Consider the following 23,089-nt stretch of genomic DNA (forward strand, 5'->3'; position numbering starts at 1 on the left):
GTGAGTATTCAAATGTACTGTTGCCAACTTTTTTGGTGGCAACGGTAGTGTGGAAACTCAGGCAACACGGAATAGGCATGACACATAGGATTCTCTGGATACACCAGAGGCTGAGGCTCCTCAGCAGAGACTCCAGCTGATGGTGAAGCCTGGGGCTCCTCAGCAGAGCACCCAACCAGTTTCACTAGACAACGACATCAGCTGCTCCACCTCAGGATTAACCAGAAACCAGAGTTAACTGGACCAAAGTTTACTGGGGATTGCAGCTGAGGTACAGTCTCTGCAGTCTAGTCTTTATTGCTTTTATGTTGGACCTGGAATCAACAAGATGTGTGAATCATTTGGAAGTTTGTGAAGGCTATAACTGTAATCATCCATTGGATGTCACTGGTAGGCTCTGTCTTTGAGGCTTTGAAGCTTCAAATCTTTTGTTGATACAACCAGGAAGAAGAAATACAAAATACAAAACTAAAGAAAATCGAGACATCCCAAACATCAAAATGTGCAGTTACATTGCATTATGTATTATGGACATCAGAAAAGCTGATTTTAGGGAAAGCCTTTGCAAATCAGCATCCCTGAGAGTTCAAAGGGAGGTTGCTGAAGGGTGCGAAGCCTAAATCGAAGTCCCATGAGGGAAATGAGGATCCAGACCTACAAGCTGTCGGCCTCTAGGCACCTTTTAGAAACTGGGAGATCAGACACGATTCATTCCGACTGAGTGCTGAGCGTACAACACAAACTGCCTTAATCGATGCCAGCTTACCTCGTTGCACTTGTCCAGCTTGGACTGCAGAAACTGCAAGACGGTTTCCACTGTGGCCCCATGGGGTCTATCAGGCAGTTTAATTCCAGGGGCAGGGGGGCCTTGTTTCCAAGACAGTATTTTAATTTTCTCACAGTTATCTTTCAGTAACCATGCCATGTGTGTCAAGGAATCTGCAAAACACCTCTTGCATAACAATGTGGCAGCAAGTGACAGAATGATAGTGTTTACCCTTTCGGACAGGCCTTAATCTGTTCTGCCTCTCAGCCTGATGTCATCAAAGTGGATGAATAATCTTTGGATTACAAGTTTCTCTCATCTTAACCTTTAAACTGTGAAATGATCAACAAATGTGTTTGATATTGCATGCTTTTTTTTTCAATCTCATCATACTGTGATGATGTGTATGACACTTATTTACTTATTTTCACTGAAACAGCAGCCCATCTCTAGTGTAGCAGTATCACAAACTCTCCATTCTACATTCAGACCTTTGTTCCTGTGAATTGTAGAAGTACCAGCAGTTGTATCATTCACTTCTTTTAAATGTATTTCAGTAGAAAGGACAAAATTATGTGTTTTCCACAGGGTTTATTATTATCTTTGCTGCAGAAATGGATACAGTTTAGTTTTCTTTTCTTCATTTCAATGAGTTTGTAAGATGAAACCATCTAGATCATCAATTGCTGCTGTTTGGACCTTGTTAACTGCTTGTGTACAAAGAATGTAAATGTTTAGCTGCATTGACTCCCCGCCTGTAATCAGCAACTGTAGATACCACTAGTGGAGTGGCAGTAGAAAGATAATAACCAGCGTCTTGTCTGGGACTCCGTGTCTGTGAGTTTCCTGTTTTATTCTGAAGGTCTCTGTTTCATGTGAGTGTGTTCGGTTTACGTTTCCCCTGTCACGTCAGTTCTGATTTCTCCCAGGTGTGTTCCCCTCCTGTCTTTCATCCCTTGATTATTGCTGTGTGTATTTAAGCCCTGTGTGTTCGCCTACCTGTTGTTGGTTTGTCTGCGTTATTTCCCTGCATCACCCTATTGTGGTTCCCCGAGTGTCCCTGCATCTCCATTTCAGGTCTGCTTGTGTTAGATTTTCCCAGTTTAGTTAATCTTAGGTTCTGCACTTGCCACCTCCTTTGCTGCTTGTTCTATCTCTGTTGCAATAAAGCTCACTCTCATCAAAGTCAGTGCTTGCATCTTGGGTCCTACTTCCAACCTCCACTCATCTGCCACTGCGGACGTGACAGTTACACACTGATTTTTCTGATTCTGGTCTTTTCATTGATTTGCTGATGTTGAAAAAAAAAACCTTTAGATGAACATCAGTCAGCATTAAGGCCCTTCAGAGGTTCAGGCCAGTAAGCTGGAGATGATTTGTTAGACAACAAAAAAGGTCACTGAGAGGAAACTCATGTTTAGTCTCTGCCAGGTTTACTTGCAGACACCCTGAACATCCACCATGAGAGCTGACACTGAACTGCAGCTGATTATGGTTATTAGTTAAAGTGCAGGAGCTAACTAAAGTCTGAGGTTTTTAAAATTACTGGTCTTTGGTGTCTGTGTACTTAACACATATTGAATGATGAACCCTAGAAGTTTATTTTCTAAAGCAGAGGTAGGATACAGCACTAAAAAAAAAGTTGAACTCTTTAACTTCTTGGTCTCATTGAAGAAGTTGAAGGAAACAAACAGCAAAACACTGTCTTTGTTATTTTTTTTAAACCAGCTGTGCTGATGATGTAATTTTTGTCTGTTCTAACAGGTTTGTGTTAAGAAAGTGAGGAAGATTATAACGTTAGAAATATTAGAAAACAAAGAGCTTGTGATATGCAGATGGGGAGGGTCTTTACACCCTCGGCTGTCAGTCATCTTAATCCATTAACAACACTGACAGAAGCTTGCTGCGAGAATAATTTAGCGGTGTCAGCGTCAGCTAATTATATTTTATTATATTTTAAAAACAAATCAGTTCTTGTTTGGATTTGACTGATCTTTCTTTTTGAGATACACTTCCAAACAGCTTTCCTACACTTATGCTATTCATCGATCATTTACTGGAAGTATCATGATGATGGCAGAGTGCTGGGTTGTCTGAAGTGTCACTGTGGACTCATAATTTGCACAGATAGCTCATCATTGCTGTTGAAGTAGGTCTCAGCTATGACCAAATTAAGAGAAATCATGCAACGCTAACTTCAATCCCCTACTACTACTTACCCGCTTGCATGTTTACTAATTACTGTGTTAATTCACACTAGACCACTTCCTCTCGTCCTACCATCCTCTGCTCCTCTAGCCTTTATGATCACCTGGACCCCATCAACATCTTACTTTAATAAAAGTGAATTTCATGTTTAGTGTAATATTTTTCTGATGCAGTCTCACAAACTCAAAAGTGCCTGATGTTTTTGGGCATGCTTAAAATTATCACCACAACTTTAATATTGTGTGAATTCAATTTAAAGGACAAGTGTCATCTCTGGAAAGAAACTGCGGTCAGTTTGCATGTGTTTGTGAATTTTCACCTGTTCCATTACGGCTGAATCACTGCTGATTTCAAATTTATTTCAAAACCTTAATTTGATGTCAAAAGCACAGTATGTAACATGTAGAATGGTGTCCTTTTTTAGAGACCATCAGAAATTTGTGGTCTTCTGGAACTTGTATTCTCTCATTTGTTCCCTTAATATTTATAGCTACATACATTCACACTCATTTGTTGCCAATAGTTTTGTAGTTATGGGTGGTTTATTCTCATTTTTGCACCTTTTTCTGTTTTTCTTCCCACATGTGATTTCTGTTGCTGAACTGATCCTGCCTGCTGGCTCTCCTCATCTCATCATTCCCATTTGCCCCCTTCTGAATGCATTATGTTTAGTAAAGATAAGCTATTTATTAGTGTTCTGAATCATATATCAAGTGAAGGTCTAACACATTGAAAACTTCACGTATATCACTCATTAAAATGATAGTGAGAACAGATAATTGACTTTAGGCAGAACTAATTCTAGTAAACTCTATCGCTTGGTTTAAGTAACTACACTCAAACATTGTGAATTTTTTATGAATAGTTAAACCATCACAAATACATTTCAAAACTCCATAGAACCCAAAACACAATGGTGGTTTAGAGCTACCAATTGTTTTCACTACTTTTTAGCTAAAGAGTGTTTGTTGTTTCAAAATGGAGAAAAGGAAGCCTGATGCGTAACTCATGGGTGAACCTATATGTGTGTATGCTCTGCTTTTCATTGGCTTCACTAATGAGCATTATAACTGCTTTAAAAGCCTTAACTTAAACACGTCCTTGACAGCCTGTGGAAATTTTTGATAAATAAGATAAGTAAGTAAAAATAAATAATAATAAGTCTTCACTTATCCCGTGTAGCTCCCATTTGGAACAATCCAGATATTTGTCCAAAAATTAGAACCTACTGACTTTTGCATCATGGCATGTAAAGGGGACAGAAAGAATCTAGAACATATTATTCAAGAGAGAAACTTTATTTTGTTGCGAGAACTTGTATCAAAATATGGAGTTAGTGACAGTAAAGTTCCTGAAAACCAGCAACTTAAATTCATCATACAGAAAAAGTTTAAGCCCAATCCACTGAATTTAGAAAAGCCTATATGGATTACAGAATTTTTATATTTCTCTCCTCCCAGATTGTCATCATTTTCCCTTCAAATGGAAAGTAAGAGCACCTTGAGGCAACATTTTTGTGGTTTGGGATTATATAAATCAAACTGAATTGAAATGAATGCTGGTCAGCAGCCAACAGTCAGGTAAAACTAAAAACAAAGACCAAAAAACAAAAACTCAAAAATATTGTTTAGTGGGAACATTATGGGAATCTAAATTTGCAATTTGTGACATAAATAAAACCGCAATGTACATTTTTCCTGAACTGAACTTTAACACAGAGACAAACATTGTTGCCTGGATCAGACCACGATCAGACTGAGTTTTGCATTTATAGGCCAAATCTGAGAATTTCTCATTCTTTCAATACAAACAGTTTTCTTCAACTAGGGGACATTGGCATGAACTGTGGCTGATCACACTTGTGGTCTGGCAAAGACTTTACAGCAATTCTCTGGTCCTAAATAAAATCTTTGTGTCTACAATATGAGAGACTTGATAATCAAACAAAGTCCCAGGAATATGATGACACATAGACAGAAGAAATGGAGTGACAGGAGGAGCAGGATGTCTCCCAGCAGATTGATCCCCTGAGGGCGAAGTACCGGCACAGTGGGTTGGAGTGGGGGAGGAAGAGGAAGAGGTGGCATAGTCTGAGGTACCTCACAGTAAACACCTGTCCAGCCCTGGTAGCACTGGCAGGTAAACTTTTGCTTCATATCCAGGATGTCGTGGTTGTTTAGGTGGCCACTGATGTGAAAGCGAGGGCCGCTGGGAGCTGAGTTGTGGTGGATGTGGAAGAAGCGTGGGTTCAGGTGTAGGTAAGTGTCTGAGTCCAGGCTCTTACGGATGCATCTACCGTTCTTTTTGCACAATGCTTTGCTGCACAGCTTAGCTGCTGATGTGACATTGATGACATAATGTCCCAGAGGACCATTGATGTACTTCTTCACCGTTAGGCAGTTTCTCTAGGGGAGGAAGGAGAAATTCTAAGTCAAACGTATAAGACATTTATTAGAATAATATATTGTATTTAATTTTCAACAGCATTGTCAACACCATTAGCTTTTTTATTCCCTACTTTAAAGACATTTTCTTGTGCTGAACTGTCATAAAATATAAAGGCTAAGAACTAGAAAAGCACTAATAAATTATGCCCTCCAATGACTAATATACTGCTTTAAAGTTTGGAGGTGATCCAATGAAAACTAAAGCATTTGATTAATTTGAATAACCCTGACCTTTGACCTATGACCTTGAAGCATTACATAGTAAAATGGTAAATGGCCTGTATTTATATAGCGCTTTACTAGTCCCTAAGGACCCCAAAGCGCTTTACATATCCAGTCATCCACCCATTCACACACACATTCACACACTGGTGATGGCAAGCTACATTGTAGCCACAGCCACCCTGGGGCACACTGACAGAGGCGAGGCTGCCGGACACTGGCGCCACCGGGCCCTCTGACCACCACCAGTAGGCAACGGGTGAAGTGTCTTGCCCAAGGACACAACGACCGAGACTGTCCAAGCCGGGGCTCGAACCGACAACCTTCCGATTACAAGGCGAACTCCCAACTCTTAAGCCACGATCGCCACCAAAATGGAGTATTTTATTATGTTTACCACTGTAATTTATAGACAAACATGCTCATTTTGAAAATGGTGGCAGTAAAATGTCTCAAAGGTTGGGACAGAGACATGTTTACCACTGTGTGGTATCTCTCCTTTAAATAAAAGTCTGTGATTTTTGGGGATCTCTAGAGACCAGTTGCTGGTTATGTTCACACATGGCTTCTTCTTTGCATTATAGAGCTTTAACCTACATTTTTGAATGGCATCCTCATTACCATCATCAATCCCAGCCAATCTACCTTAACTCTTCTATCCCTCTGCTGACGGTGGCCTCTAGAGGGTTTTCATAAAGTCGTCCTTCTGATGGTCGCCTTCATTACCATTGTCAGCCTTCAGTAATGGACACACAGGGCCTTTGTTGGCACCATCAGTACAGCCAACCCTCCTGAACTCCATCTCTGGCACTGCCCACCTGGTCAGCCTCCTGAAGTGGCCTGTCTTCTCCCCTGACCTCTTGGCCCAGCCACCGAACTTTGTCTCCTCTGCTCACCTCCTGACTGATCCGGTGGCCGATGAACTATTTCATCCTTGCCGTGGGCCAAACAGTCAGCCGCTGAATTGCTTCATCCCTGCCCCAGGCCACCTCCCAGCCCCCAGAACTACCTGATGGCAGCCATCAAATTCAAAATGAGCAAATATTTTTCTTATGATAAATTTTTCTTTTTTTTTTATTTACATTTTACACAGCTCCTCAAATTTGTTTAAATCTGTGTTTCTATTTTTGTCTGTATGTCTAGCAGTTACCTGTGATTGAGCATACTCTGAGGATCCCCAAAGGACGACACCTGATGCTCCCAAGGCAGCGCTTTCCCCAATAGTATGAATCAGGTCACTCTTAAAGAAAAGGACAGGTGTATATTTTGCCAGTAAACACTGTTAACACTTCAATTTATGATGCCTTTAAAGAGATCCAGGAATTCTTTATATCCACCATTGCACAATCTATTAATTTTCTCTTGTCTACAACCATCTTTGTGGTAAATACTAGGATATGTTAACATCAAAAGAGCAAAGCAAAGCAGGGATAATTGTGAAGTGGATCATAAGGAAAAATGGTCCCCCAAACATTGCAAAATATTGCAGTATGTTGTATATAGCTTAATTATTAGGCCAATAGACACTTTTTTGCTTTTTAAATGTGTCCAGTTGGCACACACACCATGAAGGTGTAATTAAAGAGCTTAAGGCCTACCTCTGACAGAACTACAAAGGTGTAGGCATAGAATGGTCGGGAGTAGACAAACACAGGCAATGTGAAATCCGCACGTGCAATGGATGCAATCCTCATAGCTTCCTTGACTCGATAATGGACAAACTTGACTGTGTTAGAGGAGGACTTTAGCTCATAGTCTAGGTAGATGGATGGATAGAGGGCTGTGCTCTCCTTCCAGAGCCATATCAGATGGTCATTGCGAACATGTTCAACATTTGGACATTCCCCAGTGTAATGTTGTGGATGTTGTTTGTAGCCATAGTTGTAGCAGTCTGGAAACAGATAAAACCCCCACAGTCCACCTGGTCTGCGACCTTGAGCCAGTGCCAAGGTCAGATTCATGAAAGCTTGTCCAGCTCTCTCAAAGCCTTCCTTCGCTTCCTTTTCAACTTTGCTCTCTGGCCAATTTGGGTGAAGTTTTCGGATCTGTTCCCTGGACCTTTTGCGGTAGATGTCTTTAGAGCCCCAGTTTCTGACCCACTGAGGCCTCCAGTTCTCCCAGTCAATGACGCCTAAACCTCGGAAATCTTTGTGGGGGATCAACTTGTCAATGTCAGCCCGGGCTTTTCCAAGATGTTTGGAGATGCTTTGGTTCTGCGGCAGGCCACCATTTATTGGGATCCCAGAGTTCGAGTAGTATGGGTAGTATCCCAGACGGCTGTGGTAGAAGATGGTGACATTTGGTCCACTTAGAGTTTCATTGAGGTTTGCTACAATATCAAAAATGCTAAGGTCCAAGTCCACCTTGAATCGAAGCCGACATGACTCAGTGGGAGCATTCCAGACTACAACAAAAGGCTTATGAGGTATCAGAGGTGGTTGGGTTGGTTTGGTCTGGTCACCATCAACTATGCAAACCCATAAGACCAGCAGCAGGAGATGGCGTGCCATTAGCACCATGGCCCTTGATTCCTCAAAGATCAATTAGTAGTCCTGCACAGAGAGAGAGAGAGCAGATATTACATTTTCAGAGGGAAAATAAATGCATTATGAGCTTCAATGAGCAGGAACAATCATGAAGCACATAAGTGATGAGCACTGAAGTGAATGCTCTAAATTCCCCAATAATGCAAGAAACAAAGCTACCTTGTTCTGCAAAGAGCAATGGAGTGAATATTGGTGCAAATGACGAGAGAGAGAGGGGCTGGTAAAACTACACACTTTTTAAACATTAAAACCACCAATATGAGATAGTTTGAGGAAAGTCTGTGGTGAATTAGCAAAGTGTCCCTTAAAAAAAAATTGCAGAAAGAAATCAGAAAAGCCACAGTAATATTTTGTCATGAATTTAAAACATAGTTAAATTTAGTAGAAAGTTGTTAGTGCTTCTGGAGGCAGTGAACAACTTCTAAATGTGGATATCATCTTTTCATAAATTAACTTAAATACCTAAAAACTTAACTGTTATTTACTACTGCATGGCTCAAACACACCAACCACAAAATGCAGACATACCTGTGAGTCATGGTGCAGGGGACAGTCGCATATTCTAAAGGTAAAACTAGCAACAAGCTTGATTTATAGTCACTCCAATGGCTGTATGCATGCCAACTGTGACATCACCATTTATGCTGGTATTGGAAGGCAATTTGCTGTTGAATGATGAGTCTTTTTGTCTTTTCACACTGGGACAACGGCAAAGGACAGTAGCTCACTGCCAGGCACAGTCACAACTTCTCACAGTCTCGGTTAAGGGCAACTAACGATTTTCCACCGTTTTGCTTTTTAATGGCCACTAACTACCAAGCAAAACTTCCCACTATTAGCAACTATGGAAATACTGATTCCTTGTCTAGTATCTGCTATTTATCGTTTGATGAGGTAAAACAGTTTAAAGAAGCTATAATAGCAATTTTCTTGAACAGATTACATACCTTCCCCTTCTTTACTGAATGTGCTTCAAATTAAGACCTGTTGGTGGATGACTGCCTCCTCTCTTGGTGTTGTAAAACTCAGAAAATCTCCATCTGATAAGCTGTGAATGATCTCTTTGTCTCTGCACCCAATTCTTTTGGGTCCCTGGGGTGATATCAGGGCAGAAATGCCCGAGTATTGTTTTGTTGTCCCCTCCTCCAACGTTACTCAATACTCACAAAGCCATCTTCATAAAGAAAGTCTTTAATAAATGCAACATATTGACAACAGTTAGGATTAATTCATGGAGGGTTTTGTTTTGAGAATTTCCTTAAATGACCAGATTTTAGATTTTAAGAAACGTTTTAATGTGAAGAAGAGAACACTTTAGAGCAACAGATGGTCAGAGCATCTCCATGACCATGTTCATTTACTCAGTCATGATCAGAGGTGGAGAGTAACAAAGTACATACCCTTGATTAATGTATTGTAGTAGAATTTTTAAATATCTGTGTTTTACTTGATTATTTTTCCTTTTTCCTTTTAATCCTTACATTTTCACACCAATATCTGGACTTTCTACTCTTCACAATTTCCAAACAAGCTTGTTGCTTTTGGTTTAAGACATTTGAGGGGAGTCATTTTTTCAAGTCAATGCATGCCTTTATACAATCAAACTTTGAACCTAAACAGTAATACATGAAAGCCAGGAGGTTCTCATACACAAAGAGATGAAAGATGCAAAGTCACGTAGTTTATGCATAATTTTGTCACGGTCCGTCGGTCCTCAAAGTGTGAGCTGCCATTTTTTTTGCACTGTTGTTGCTCCCTATTCTCCACTTCCTCCTTTCCCAGTCTCTCTGTGTGTGTGTGTGTGTGTGTGTGTGTGTGTGTGTGTGTGTGTGTGTGTGTGTGTGTGTGTGTGTGTGTGTACCAGGTTTGGTGCATTGTCAGGACGTGGCCTGTTTCCCAGTGTGCCTTAGTTTTCTTGATGGCACTACTGCGAGGAAGAGCCTTAAAATGGGGACCCAAACATCCATGTCTCATGAAGAATTCTTAAACAAATTCTGGAATGTGTTTGATAAAGGCTCTAATCCATACTCAGCGACTCACAGGCTATTTTATTTAAAGCAATGTAAGAGGAGTGTTGAGGATTAATCACTCAACTTTTGGATTCTGGCTGAAGAGACAGGTTGGGAGGAAAAGGGCCTCTGAGGTGTTTTTCTGTACTTTTTAAATAATGAACTAAAGAGAGAATTAGCAGCTAAAGAATTACCTGCTTCCCTTGATGCTCTAATTTCCATGTTTGTACACATAGGTGGCCATATGCACCACCCTAAGGGAGTCCAGCTCTGTTCCCATAACATTACTGGCCTTTGCAGATCAGTTTATTAGTGAGGATAAAACAGGAGTAACACATTTCCTTCTCTGTGTACCAGTTAAAAGTCTTGCAGCAGCATTTTGGACCAGCAGAAGATGTGACAAGGATGACTGGCTAATACCAAGGTATAACAAGTTACAGTAATCCAGTCGAGTTGTAATAAAAGGATGGAATACTGTTCTGAGATCATTTTTTGACAAGATGGGTTAAATTTTGGCCAGTTACCTATGCTGAAAAACCTGGATTTCACTACTGCTCTCACTTGACTGTCAAACCAAAAATCACTATCCATTTTAAAACCCAAATGGTGACAGTGGCCTTTCCATACTGTGCTAGAGGGCCAGTGTCCACGTGAAAATAGCCCACCAGTGACACCTGGCCGAATAGACAGAACCTCTGTCTTATTTTCATTAAAATTTTAAAAAACTAAAAGTCAACCAAGTTTTCACTTCCTCAAAGACAGTCATTTAGCACTTGAATGGAGTAGTAATTTTTCTCCTTTAGAGGCATATAAACCTGCATCTCATTTGCATATAAATAGAAAGCAGTTTTGTGCCTCCTAAAAATAGAGCCAAGGGGCAAGCGATATAGGGGGGAAAGCAGAGGTCCAAGTATTGATCCCTGTGGTACGCCACACAAGACTAGAGCTGAGGAGGATCTGAAATCCAAGAAGACTGACACAAAAAGTTTTCTTAGACCTAAACCACTGCAGAACAGTGCTACAAATGCCTACACAGTGTTCCAAGTGAGATAGTAAAATATTGTGATGCACCATGTCAAAGGCAGCTGTTAAGTCCCTGAGAACGAAGACCACATGATCTCGTACATCTGTAGCCAGGAGGATGTCATTAACAACCCCAAGTATAAGATTCTGTGTTATGCAGAGATTTAAAACCCATCCATCTTTTTCCAGTTATCTGGGGCCAGGTGGTGGGGGCAGCAGCCTAAGCAGAGAAGCCCAGACCTTCCTCTCACCAGCCATCAACCGCCATCCTCCAGCTTGTACGGGGGAACACCAAGGAGTTCCCAGGGCAGCCGTGAGACATAACCACTCCAGCGAGTCCTGGACCTGCCCTAGGTCTGCCCTGGGGCCTACCATCATTTGGGACATACCTGGAACACCTCACTCAGGTGCCCAGGACGTATCCTGTAAGGTGCCCGAAACACCTCAACAGGTTGCTTTTGATGTGGAGGAGCAGCGGCTCTACTCTGAGCCCCTCCCAGATGGACGAGCTCCTCGCCCGATCTCTAAGGGAGAGGCCAGCCACCCTTCAGAGGAAGCTCATTTCTGCAGCTTGTATCCGCAATCTCGTTCTTTCGGTCCCTACCCACAGCTCGTGATCATAGGTGATAGTTGGGGGATGATCGACCAGTAAATTGAGAGTGTTGCTTTTACACTCAGCTCTCTCTTTATTACGATGGAGCAGTTCAGCGTCCGCATCGCTGCGGCTGCAGCACCAATCTAGCTGTCAATTTCCTGCGCCCTTCTCCCATCACTCTTGAACAAGAAGTGATGGTTTTAGATGTGTCCTTGATCCAACGCAGCTGATTTAAATGGCTAAATTACCTCCTCAACATGTCTTGAAGTTCTCCAGAAACCTGGTGATTCAGGTGTGTTGACCCAGGGTGATATCTAAAACCTGCAGGACTCCGGCCCTCGAGGCCTGGAATTGCCCACCTCTGCTCTACAATGCTTCTTTTCCCACCATCAACCAAGGAAGAGAAAAGCATGAGAAGATCACCATCTAGTGGACATTAGGGTACTTTAGCAATACCATATAGGTGGCAGTAAAGTAAAAAGAAAAAAAACAACAAACAAAAAAAATCCCAGCTATTTAATAATAAAATTGTAAGTACAACAATATGATTACCGAAATGTACTGAACGTGCAAAAAAAATTCGATAGCTTTGCAATAAAATGTTTAGGTAAACTATTATAAATTCATATGATATGATATTGATAGTATTACACGAATCCTAATAGTGTAAATACAAAACAAACAGTGAAAAAAAGTATAACCATCTTGGTTTTGCATCATCCCTTGTGCTAGAAATCTCTTCTGCCTCTATTTAGCAAGAACAACTTTCCACCCCCAACCCTCTCCACCATCTGTTGAAACTAAGATAAACTAATCAGCTTTTTAAATAACATTTTAAGCAAACAAGACTTTTTTACAGGATAAAATCCTTGGTCCCAAAAATGACTACCAAAGTTTTCAATTACTGAGATCCTGCTTCATGAGAACATCGTAGATTGTCGGTGCTGCTTCTTTGAAACTTGTGACCTTTGCTCAGTGTTTTATACTGCAGAATGTAAGAGCAGCTGGTCTCCAGATTAGTGTTGGTGTTAATGCCACTGATGTACTTGCTGCATGAAGACAGGTCCTGCATGAGACTGTCTGTCCATTTGTCACCTCAGCATTCACAAACTTCAACATTTTATTTGTTTACCATTAAAATATATTTTAGGTTAATTTGATTGTCACAGCAGAGCATTAACATTGTGCTTCTTGATATCAACATGTCTTATACAATGAACAGCCAACACATTATGCTTCTGGACTGGTCTTCTACAAAACCTTAAAAGGCACCTTGTTGTGTCTGGCACTAATATGTTAGCAGATCAAGTTTTGAAACTTGAGCGTATAAGATGTCACTTATCATTGTAGGCTCTGTTGGTAGTTGTTCACCACTACTGACTGGAATAATAAGGACTGCGGATATGTGCCATTCTGGGCATTTTGCAGAACACCAGAAGAGTGGAAACAGTAGAAAAGCAGAAAAATGGTTAGTGGTCAGGTCACGGAATCAGGTTTAAGTACTTAATTAGACAACTATAAAGATGTAACCTGTAAAAATAATGTCATAGGGAATTATCATAGAGAATTGAGCCTTTTACCACATTATTTTGGTCTCCCAAAATCTATTTCTCAATGTCTGCAGTGCTTATGGTGGTTAGAAAGTTCCTGGTTAAGAAAGCAGTAAATCAAGTCTATTTTACTATGTTTAAACACACATAGTAGGCTACATACTGCATACTGCACACATTATAATATGTACAAGATAAAGTAGAATATGTATAATATAAAAATAAATTTTATATCTGGATTAGCACAAGAATATAATGTTATTTTACAATCCAGTCGGTTTAATTTCAGGCAAATGATAATGATAAAGCTAATTGTTTCCTTACAGAGAATTTTCTTCATACTTCCACGCTCTACATCTACTGGCATCCCCCTGCCCCCCACCCTTCTCCCTCTGCAGAGCTGCATTTCTGCTGCCGCATGGGATGAACCGTTTTTGTTTTCAGCGACATTTTATTCTTACCACGGAAAATATATATATAATTCAACAGTTTTACAGTGTTTAATGTGTCACATCTTTCGGCTTTTCTGCCCATGTTATCTGTATTATAGCGGATATGGGCAGATTTTGTTGAAAGCAACACCCCTCTGCTGTATCCTTAAAGTGGTTTGCTCCCTCCTGCTGCCATGTTGGATGTACGCATTACTGCTGCAGTCGCTGGAGTTTCCGAATGAAAGTTGAGCGTTTATCTGTCTACGTACACTTAACGAGTCACTGGTTTCACATTCAACATCAAACTGAGAATACAAGGGTTTTTCCTAAGCAGGAGCCAGACTGGAAAAGAGATCGCAACCACATCCTCCTCCGCCCTCCTGCTCGGAGTCGAACTGAGCGGAGATGATCCGGTTGCAGGCCACAGCAACCGGAGCCCGCATGGATTTTCTGTAAATACAGCCGTTTGTAGTGCCCGTTCCAGGGATAACTGCATTGTTTCGGGGTCGACTACAAGATTCTGGTGCCATGAACAGCCACCCGCCGCCCCGCAGGGCGGTTAACGTCGGCTCCCTGCTCCTTACCCCGCAGGAGAACGAGTGCCTGTTCTGCTACTTAGGCAGGAAATGCGCCGTAAGTTCCTGCGTTTGTTTACCACCTGCAACTTAAAAGTAGGTGCAGGTGTATTCACTTCACATTGTATGGGAAATGCATGTGCTTCTCAGTCCAGCTAGAATAGCTTAAAATTAGATGAATGAGTTACTCAACTATTCATAAATAAAACATAAAGATAAATATGGTCAGGGGGGAAATGGCCAGCGATAAATAAAACTTTTAATACAATACTTAATACTTTAGTTGGGCAATTCCTGATAACCTTAATGAGTCAGTACTTTAGATGCTAAGCCAATACATGGAAGAAAAAACATTTAAGATGCATGCAGGTGTGCATGCATATCAAGGGGGAGGGGGGGAATCGATAGAATCAATGCAAGTAAATGGACTTTTAGCTCATTGTTTTGGTTTCCGAGACTGTGTTTTTACAGTTTTCTTTCTTAGTGTCAGCATTGTTTATGCTCGCTCCTGGTAAATAAGCACAGGTACAAAGCTGAGCTTGGCTTTCTTTAAAGATGAACACAGCGCATTTGTGCTTTTATGTCCTTATCAGCTGGATGCAAATGATAGCCACAATAACAAAATAACAACAGAGTTCTTCTCGCAGGTGATAAAAGCAGCTTCTTAAATTTGCTATTAAATTTATTAAAATTGAAGCTCCAATAATTACTGTTATTCTGCTACTAAAGGCAAAACCATTAAGAAGCACTTGACTCACTAGTGCAACTCTCAAACACGCAGAGGTGGGACCAAGTCATTGTTTTGCAAGTCTCAAGTAAGTCTCAAGTCTTTATCCTCAAGTCTCAAGTCAAGTCTCAAGTAATGTCAGGCAAGTCAGAGTCGAGTCTCAAGTCACTGGTGTAAAAGTCCGAGTCAAGTCACAAGTCTGAAACTTTGAATTTCAAGTCCTTTCGAGTCTTTAAAAAAAAAAAACGAAAAAATAATGTTGCAGTTATGCTAAATGTAAATATTAGACCATGTAATTTTTTAATCTGTGTTTTTCTCAACACATGACAAAATAGTGAACTTAGAAAATATACACAAATTGTGAAATTGCACCTCTTTAAAATGCAGCTCAATTAAACCTAGCTCCAAGAATAATTTTCACCGACAGTTCTGAGATAAGCTGCATGTTATTCTTGGATGCGGTTGTAGGACCAGCTTTAAAATCGCATGACAAAAATATCATACATATTAAAAAAAACTGAATCACCAACGTAGCCTGGACAACATTTGCTAGTTAGATGAAGTCAGCTATCTCATCTTAGCATATTTATATGCATATTTATAATCATACGGTTCTTGGAGTGAGTGCATACACTCATGAAGTTTAGTAACTTCCGGTCACTGCAACAAGCCCAGGTACAGTTTACCGACGGATGGGTGCAGGACCTTGAAATGCACCGTGTAGAAAGTAAAGACCATCGTACGTATCATAAGTTTACCAGTCTCACAAATCGTCGTCATAAATACACATTCCTTAACCGTTTATTAATAGGACCTTTGAGCTCAACGGTAATTAATTAGTAGTGGAAATAATTTCTGGTACCCATCACAGAAATGTAGCAGTGACAACAATATTGTATGCTGTAATCGTACTGGGCAATTAGTGATACAAAACAACTGTTTTATCCTGTGAATAAAAGTATATGTTTTTGTCAATGTACCATAATAACAGAAGCGAAACGCAATATTGTGTCAGGACAATTTACTATTTATGCACAATAAATAAAGGAGCATAGCGCGACAATTTCTGTTCAGCGCCAGACTTGCTTGTAACCTATATCACCAATTATGTTATGAAAATGACGTATTAAGTACTAAAAGACACTGACCTTCGTGTAAATGCTTGGAGCAGACTAACCTGTGAGCTGGAGTGTTCTGGGACGTTATATTTGATCTTTGAATGGCTGCAATCCAGGCCATCCGTCGCGTCTTTGTTACTTTGGAAACATGGCTCGAACAATTTCTCTTCAACGACGTAATCCGATAACAACCGATCTCTTTACCCGTCGGCTTCCCGTGGCTGTCATGCGACCGGCTATTGCAGTTAATAACACAACAGCTTCTTGACATTTTTGTGTTTCTTTTTATCGCTGTGTAACTGATTTCAATTGAAAGCCTGCGTGCGCTAGTACCGCTTGCCACGAGTTCCCAGAATCCTTTGCGGTTCTACCCGTGAATGACGTCACATTTTCAATCTCTATATAATATGCATGTTAAATTTTATATTTGGGGTAAAATATCAAGTCTTTTCAAGTAAACCGGTTCAAGTCCAATTCAAGTCCCAAGTCATTGGTGTAAAAGTCCAAGTCAAGTCACAAGTCTTAGAACATTTTTTCAAGTCAAGTCTAAAGTCATAAAATTAATGACTCGAGTCTGACTCGAGTCCAAGTCATGTGACTCGAGTCCACACCTCTGCAAACACGCACTTTAAAGCATATAACCTGGAGCGTAAACAGTGTCACACTAATTTAGAAAATCTTAATTTAGCCTGAAAAAGAGTTTGTTGCTCTATAAAAAAAAAGCCCTTTATAACGCTGGGACATCTTACTATCAATCAGTGATGGAGAACAAAAGGACAACCCAGGGTTTCTTTTTAGCACTGTAGTCAGGATAAGAGTCAGAACACTGAACCAAGCATTCCTGTAATATTAAACTGTCTATATTCTTCACAAATAAAATTCAAGAAAACACAAAAACACTCAGACAGCACAAGGAATAGCTCTTGTGTTTTCTAAAACTTTTTTTTAATTACAACACGCTGACGTCAGCCTTTTTTTTTCCTTCTTTTTTTAATTGCAATATGATGATGTCTCCCCAGCAACATTATGATATCATAGGGTAATAGGTGATATTTAGTCAGACTCTTTCTCTCCAATTGATTTTTCTCTCTGGTTTCCTTCTTTGAAAATAAGTAGATTGACAGTCTGTCAGCATTACCTGTACATGGTGTTAATGTGCTGTGTTCAAGGCTGGGCTGTTCAACAATAATTAAAAAAGCCGAGAAGCCTGTTGGGTTATGTACAACAGGCCTTTAAGGTGGCTGGAATTAAACAATCACTTGACCGAACTGTCTTAGCTTAGGCCGATGTCCAACCTTTATTTTATCTCAGAATTTCTTGAAAAAGCAGTTGTAAAACAGATAACTGATAATCTGCAGAGAGGTTTAATTTAAGATTTCCAGTCAGGTTTCAAAATTCATCTCACTACACTAACAGGATTAGTGAAGGTTACTTATGGTCTTCTTGTGAACTCGTCTCTGTTCTTGTCCTGCTAGACCTCGTTCGATACCATTGAACATATTGTATTATTACAGAGATTAGAACATGCTGTGAGTGTTACTGTGCTGCATTGGTTTGAATCATATATATCTGACCGACTCCAATTGGTTCACGTAATTGGAGCGTCTTCTTCACACACAGGTTAATTATTGAGTTCCACAGGGTTCTGTGCTAGAACCACTTTTATGTACATTGTATAGGCTTCCTTTAGGCAGTACCATTTGAAGGCATAGCATAGATTTTCATTCATTTAGTTAAACTGCAGGAATGTCTTAAAGACATTAAGACCTGTGTCGATCTGTAGGACCAGCACCCCAATACAGCTCCGTCAAATTAATCCTAATCTCTGATCCCATGGATCTTACCCAGTAGGCAGTACAGAGCTTATGTGGAGCTGATGGGTGAGGGGACTTGCCCAATTCTAACTGCCTCAAAAGCTCTCCAGGTGTCTACCCTGCCTCCTCTCATGCGAAAAAACGGGAGTCTGAGTACCCTTGCAGGCCTGGCATCCAGTAGCCACACTTGTTAATGGCAGCTCCCCTCCAGATAGGTTCTCTTGGAAAATCATTGGTTTCATTTAGTGACTTGGGAAAGTCCCAGGGGTCTGTTACTTTTGTAAGGCTGAAGTGGCCTCTAAGAGCTATTTATATTAAAGCAGATTAATACTCGGGTTTTTACCTGTACTGTTTAACAAAGGGCTAAAAAGGTAATGTCCATAATGTAGACTTTTGTGATGCAGGATATTTTATTAAAGTAATTTAGAATCAGTAAAACAAAAGCAGAATCAAATAATACTAATAAAAACAAAATCAAATCACTTGAATTATACATATCTAATTAACCTACTCTGAGATAATGCTGACCTTGTTCTGATCTTTGTGAGGAAAAAGGTTAAGAGAATAAGTGCGCCTTGGCCTCCCGGCCTCCTCCCGGTGGGACATGCCCCTCATCCAGGACTCACCCAGGAGGCATCCTTGTCAGATGCCCAAATCACCTTAACTTGCTCCTTTCAGTGTGGCAGATCAGCGGCTCTATTCTGAGCCTGTCCCGGATGGCCGAACTTCTGACCCTGTCTTTAAAGGAGAGACCAGCCACCCTTCAGAGGAAGCTCATTTCTGCCGCTTGTATCCGCGATCTCGTTCTTTCGGTTACTACTCACAGCTCGTGACCATAGGTGAGGAAAAGGACGTAGATCGACAAGTAAATTGAGAGCTTTGCTTTTACACTCAGCTCTCTCTTCACCACAACAGGCCGGTAGAGCATCCCCATCATTGCAGCTACAGCACCAATCCATCTGTTGATCTTCCGCTCCCTTCTCCCTTCACTCGTGAACAAGACCCTGAGATATTTAAACTCCTCCACTTGGGACATCAGTTCGTCTCTGTCCCACAGTGGGTACTCCACCCTTTTCCGTGAATCGCTACCTTATCATGCTTGAGAGGTTTGTGTCCCAGGGATCCCAGGGGCTATGTTCTCAGGGGACTTTTGCCTCCTGTACGGTCTCCCATGGCAAATTGGTCCTGGGTGAAGGACCAGACATAGCGATAACAATCAGAGGAACAGTTCACCCTGACTGGGATAGGGTTACTGGGGCCCTGCCCTGGAGCTGGGCCCGTAGAGGGTGCCCAAGGGCGAGTGTCTGGTGGCCAGGCCTCAGTCCATGGGGCCTGTCTGGACACAACCTGAAAAAGGGACATGGGCCCATCCTTCTGTAGGCCCACCACCCACAGGAGGTGCTGTAGGGGTCTGGTGCAGTGTGTGTCAGGCGGTGGCCAGGAGCGGAGGCCCTGGCGGACCGATCCCCTGCTACCAAGACTAACAGTCTGTATCATTTTAAACATAAAAGGTTGAATGTTAAGACCTTTTTCCCTCTCTCAGATGTGATTAGAGGTAAGCCGGGGTGACTTCAAGCTCTCTCTGGCCCACTTATCTTGCCAACTGGATGATCATTTTCCCACTTCTAAGTTCAGATAAAACTGAGGTTATTGTCCTTATATAGCAAAATAAATATTACAAACATGGCATCTAACCAGATACTCACTCTGGATGGCATTACCTTGGCTGCTAGTATCACTGAGTAACACTGCGCAAATTAAACAAAAATATGTGGAACTGCTTTCTTGCATCTGTGTAATATCTCTAAACATCCTATCTCAGAGTGATGCTGAAAAACTAGTTGATGCATTTTATACTTCTAGGCTAGGCTAGTGAAATTCATTATTATCAAAATGTCCCCCCCAAAAAAACTCTGAAAAGCCTTCATTTGATCTGAAATGCTTGAGCAAGAATACTGACAGAGATTAGAAAAGAGAGAGCATATTTCTCCCAAACTGGCTTCTCCTCACTGGCTTCCTGTTAAATCCAGAATCTAATTAAAATCCTTCTCATCGCATAAAAGGTCTTAAATAATCAGGCCCCATTTTATCTTAAAAGATCTCATAGTACCATAACACCATAAGCGAGCTCTTTGCTCTTGGACTGCAGGCTAAACTTGTGGTTCCTAGAAAATTGAAAGCAGAATGGGAGCCAGAGCCTTCAGCTATAAAGCCCCTCTTCTGCTTCCAATTTGGATCACAACAATAGATAAACCTTCCTTTTTGATAAAGCAAGTAGGACTGGACCTGAATCCTTCCTTAGTTTTGTTGCAATAGGCCTAGTCTACTGGGGACTTCCCATGATGCACAGAGTATTTCTTATTCACTCACCTTTTTTCACTCGCTGTGTTTAGACGCCAGGCATTTAATCATGAGTTATTAATAATCTCTGGTTCTTTTTCGTGCTCTTTTTTTCTTTTCTTATTTTTTCTCTTCCCTTCAACCCCAACTGGCTGCAGCAGATGGCTGCCCCTCCCTGTACCTGGTTCTGCCAGTGATTTCTTCTTGCTAAAAGGGAGTTTTACCTTCCCACTGTTGCCAAATGCTTGCTTGTGGGGGCCATCTGAGTATTGTAGTTTTTTCTGTATTATTATAGGGTGTTTGCCTTGCAATATAAAGTGCCTTGAGGTGACTGTGATTTGCTACATAATACTAACTGCTCAAATCAGTTACGTCTTCAGTGATTAATGCATGTACACATTTTTAGCACGAACTCATGGTAGTAGGCACTATCAGGAGTTTAACAGGAAGCAGCCAGGCTGCTAATGATATAAAAATGACTGAGATATTGATTTTTGCGTTCATCGTTAACAGATGCTAAGATCTTAGCTTGCAGAGGCTGCAGTGTCACCACTGTCTGTGTTCATTGCTGCATTCTTCTCCTCTGTAAGAATTTAGATGCTTTTAATTTAAGGTTTTAAGGAACACATTTTGACCTTTTCTGGGGGATGCTGATTGGTGATTTCCTGCTGAAAAGTGTTTGCACCTGTTCCTTTGACCTACACCTATAAATTACAGATGGAAAGGACGCAGTGACATTTCCTCTTAACTTCCTCAGCAGCCGGAGTTACTTCCACTGCAGAGGAATCATGGCAGTGCATCAAACACTGTGCAACCTCTGCAGAAACCACAAACTGGAGCTGTTTGAAACCTGTGCAGTGCTGACTACTGCAGCTGGACTCCTCTTGTTGTTGTTAAAACACTGTGGAAAAGTGTAAGACAATGAGGCGGTGTCAGTACTTTTAAGTTTTACCCTCCTGAAGTTGGGAATCGGTGTATAAGAGTTACAAGTCCTTCACTTTTCACCTAATGTAAATGTAAAGTCAGCCATTTGTCATCAGAGTTCTTGTTTTGTTTGTGACTACATCAATACAGCTGAGTCACAACTCACGAATCAGTGTAGGGCCTTTGATAGCCTTTGATATTTGTGACTCCCTGTTAAGGTAGAATGCATTTGACATATATAATCTGATTTCCAAAGGTCTCAGTGTTTCCCTGATAACCAACTCTATTTCTCCTCCCAGCTGTAATTGTGGCTGTTTGAAGGTTTTGCATAGTGTATGTTTCCTCCTCCATTTGTCACACATGGAGTTTACAGGTATATACTAAAGAACATTGTGTGTCTGTAAAATCTTAAAGAAAAAATGGAGGGAGATAAAGTGGTTACATTTTCAGCAACGTAACCTTCTTTTCTGTAGTTGTCTTTGTTCTTTCTGTAAATCACAAAGGTGATGATATTAACCATCATATCTGTGCTTCAGACTCTGTGTTCAGCAGTGGTCCAGGTGTATGGTGCTGAGAGGAGCTGTAACTGGGTGAAGAGGTGCTGTGGAGTGGTCTGCCTTGTCAAGGACAACCCTCAGAGATCCTACTTCATCAGAGTCTTTGACATCAAGGTGAGTGACACCAAACGGAAACAATCCAAAAGCTTTAAACACCGCAGAATAGTTGAAAGATGCATCTTAAATGATTATTTTCACATTTTTGGAATTTTCTTTTTCTTCTTTCTTCCTCTTTGCTTTCTGTCAGAAGAAAAACTGAAATATGAACCTGCTGCCAGTTAGCTTAGCAGTGGTTACAGCACTGGAAACAGGCAATCGGTGCATTTAATAGAATCTGCCTCTAATGTTCACAAACAGTCATATCTTGTTTGTAAAAGAAATAAGAACACGGATTTAAAGGGGGTTACTTAGATTCCCAAAAAGTTGATTCTGTTTATCTGGACGTAGCGTTTTCAGTGGGAGAAACGTTTCCACACTCATCCAGGTGACTTTTTCAGTCTCAGCTGACTGCAGGTTTCCCCAATCTTATAAACAGTTCATTTGCACAATAACTGAAACTAGCACCACTGGCAAACAATGGGCTGTGAGGTCAGTTCCTTGATCATTAATATGCAAATTGTGATGACCACTGATCAACAAAAACAGCAATAACGCTGTTTGCCAGTGGTGCTAGTTTCAGTTATTGTGCAAATGAACTGTTTATAAGATTGGGGAAACCTGCAGTCAGCTGAGACTGAAGAAGTCACCTGGATGAGTGTGGAAACGTTTCTCCCACTGAAAACGCTACGTCCAGATAAACAGAATCAACTTTTTGGGATTTCCTCTCCTGGATGATTGAGCATGCATCAAGACTTTATTCAAGAATAGTGCTTGGAACAAAATTGTTTAGTTTTTTTTCTCAGTGCTTCTGTGGAGGGTTGTGGCCAGACTTTTCACATTTACTCTGTGTGTTCACTGACTTAATTAGAACAGCACTTTATATATGATGTACATTCAGTTGTACATCTCAAATGGATCAAAATGAATTATCAGATGTGTGGTTACTGCCTGAGGCGGATACAGGCTCTCAAAGTAATATCAGTGTGGACTTAAGCTGTATATATATCCATGTAGGGCTGGGCCATATTATACCATTCATGGTAATGGTATAATGTTAGACAACGATAGGAAAATGAAATATCGCGATAGAATATGAGTAAAACGAGCATGCGCAGTGCCTTTGTTTTCATACGCACAT

General features: G+C 40.9%; 2 protein-coding genes across 4 annotated transcripts in view; one reads left to right on the top strand and one right to left on the bottom strand.

The window, feature by feature from the left end:
• Positions 1-4,890: 4,890 nt before the first annotated feature.
• On the bottom strand, positions 4,891-8,186 carry hyal6 (hyaluronoglucosaminidase 6). Its single transcript, XM_085411144.1, has 3 exons — positions 7,242-8,186; positions 6,794-6,883; positions 4,891-5,379 (listed from the first exon to the last, which is right to left on the bottom strand). Exons 1-3 carry the CDS (start codon positions 8,160-8,162, stop codon positions 4,891-4,893), a joined length of 1,500 nt encoding a protein of 499 aa, XP_085267270.1. The 5' UTR covers positions 8,163-8,186.
• A 5,595-nt stretch (positions 8,187-13,781) lies between these two features.
• Positions 13,782-23,089, top strand: part of LOC146665409 (actin nucleation-promoting factor WASL-like) — a 30,685-nt gene continuing 21,377 nt past the window's right edge. For 2 of the 3 annotated variants that reach the window (XM_085413037.1, XM_085413038.1), the window contains exons 1-2: positions 13,782-14,430; positions 21,832-21,966. In XM_085413037.1, the coding sequence (XP_085269163.1) occupies positions 14,326-14,430; positions 21,832-21,966 (240 nt within the window). In that variant the 5' untranslated portion in view covers positions 13,782-14,325. The remainder of the gene's footprint in view (positions 14,431-21,831; positions 21,967-23,089) is intronic. The other variant, XM_085413036.1, reaches the window with a different exon arrangement.

The sequence above is a fragment of the Rhamphochromis longiceps genome, linkage group LG7 (genome assembly GCF_057381845.1).
Source record: "Rhamphochromis longiceps isolate RC_006_pf linkage group LG7, R_longiceps_female_GT1.1, whole genome shotgun sequence".
NCBI classification, from domain to species: domain Eukaryota; kingdom Metazoa; phylum Chordata; class Actinopteri; order Cichliformes; family Cichlidae; genus Rhamphochromis; species Rhamphochromis longiceps.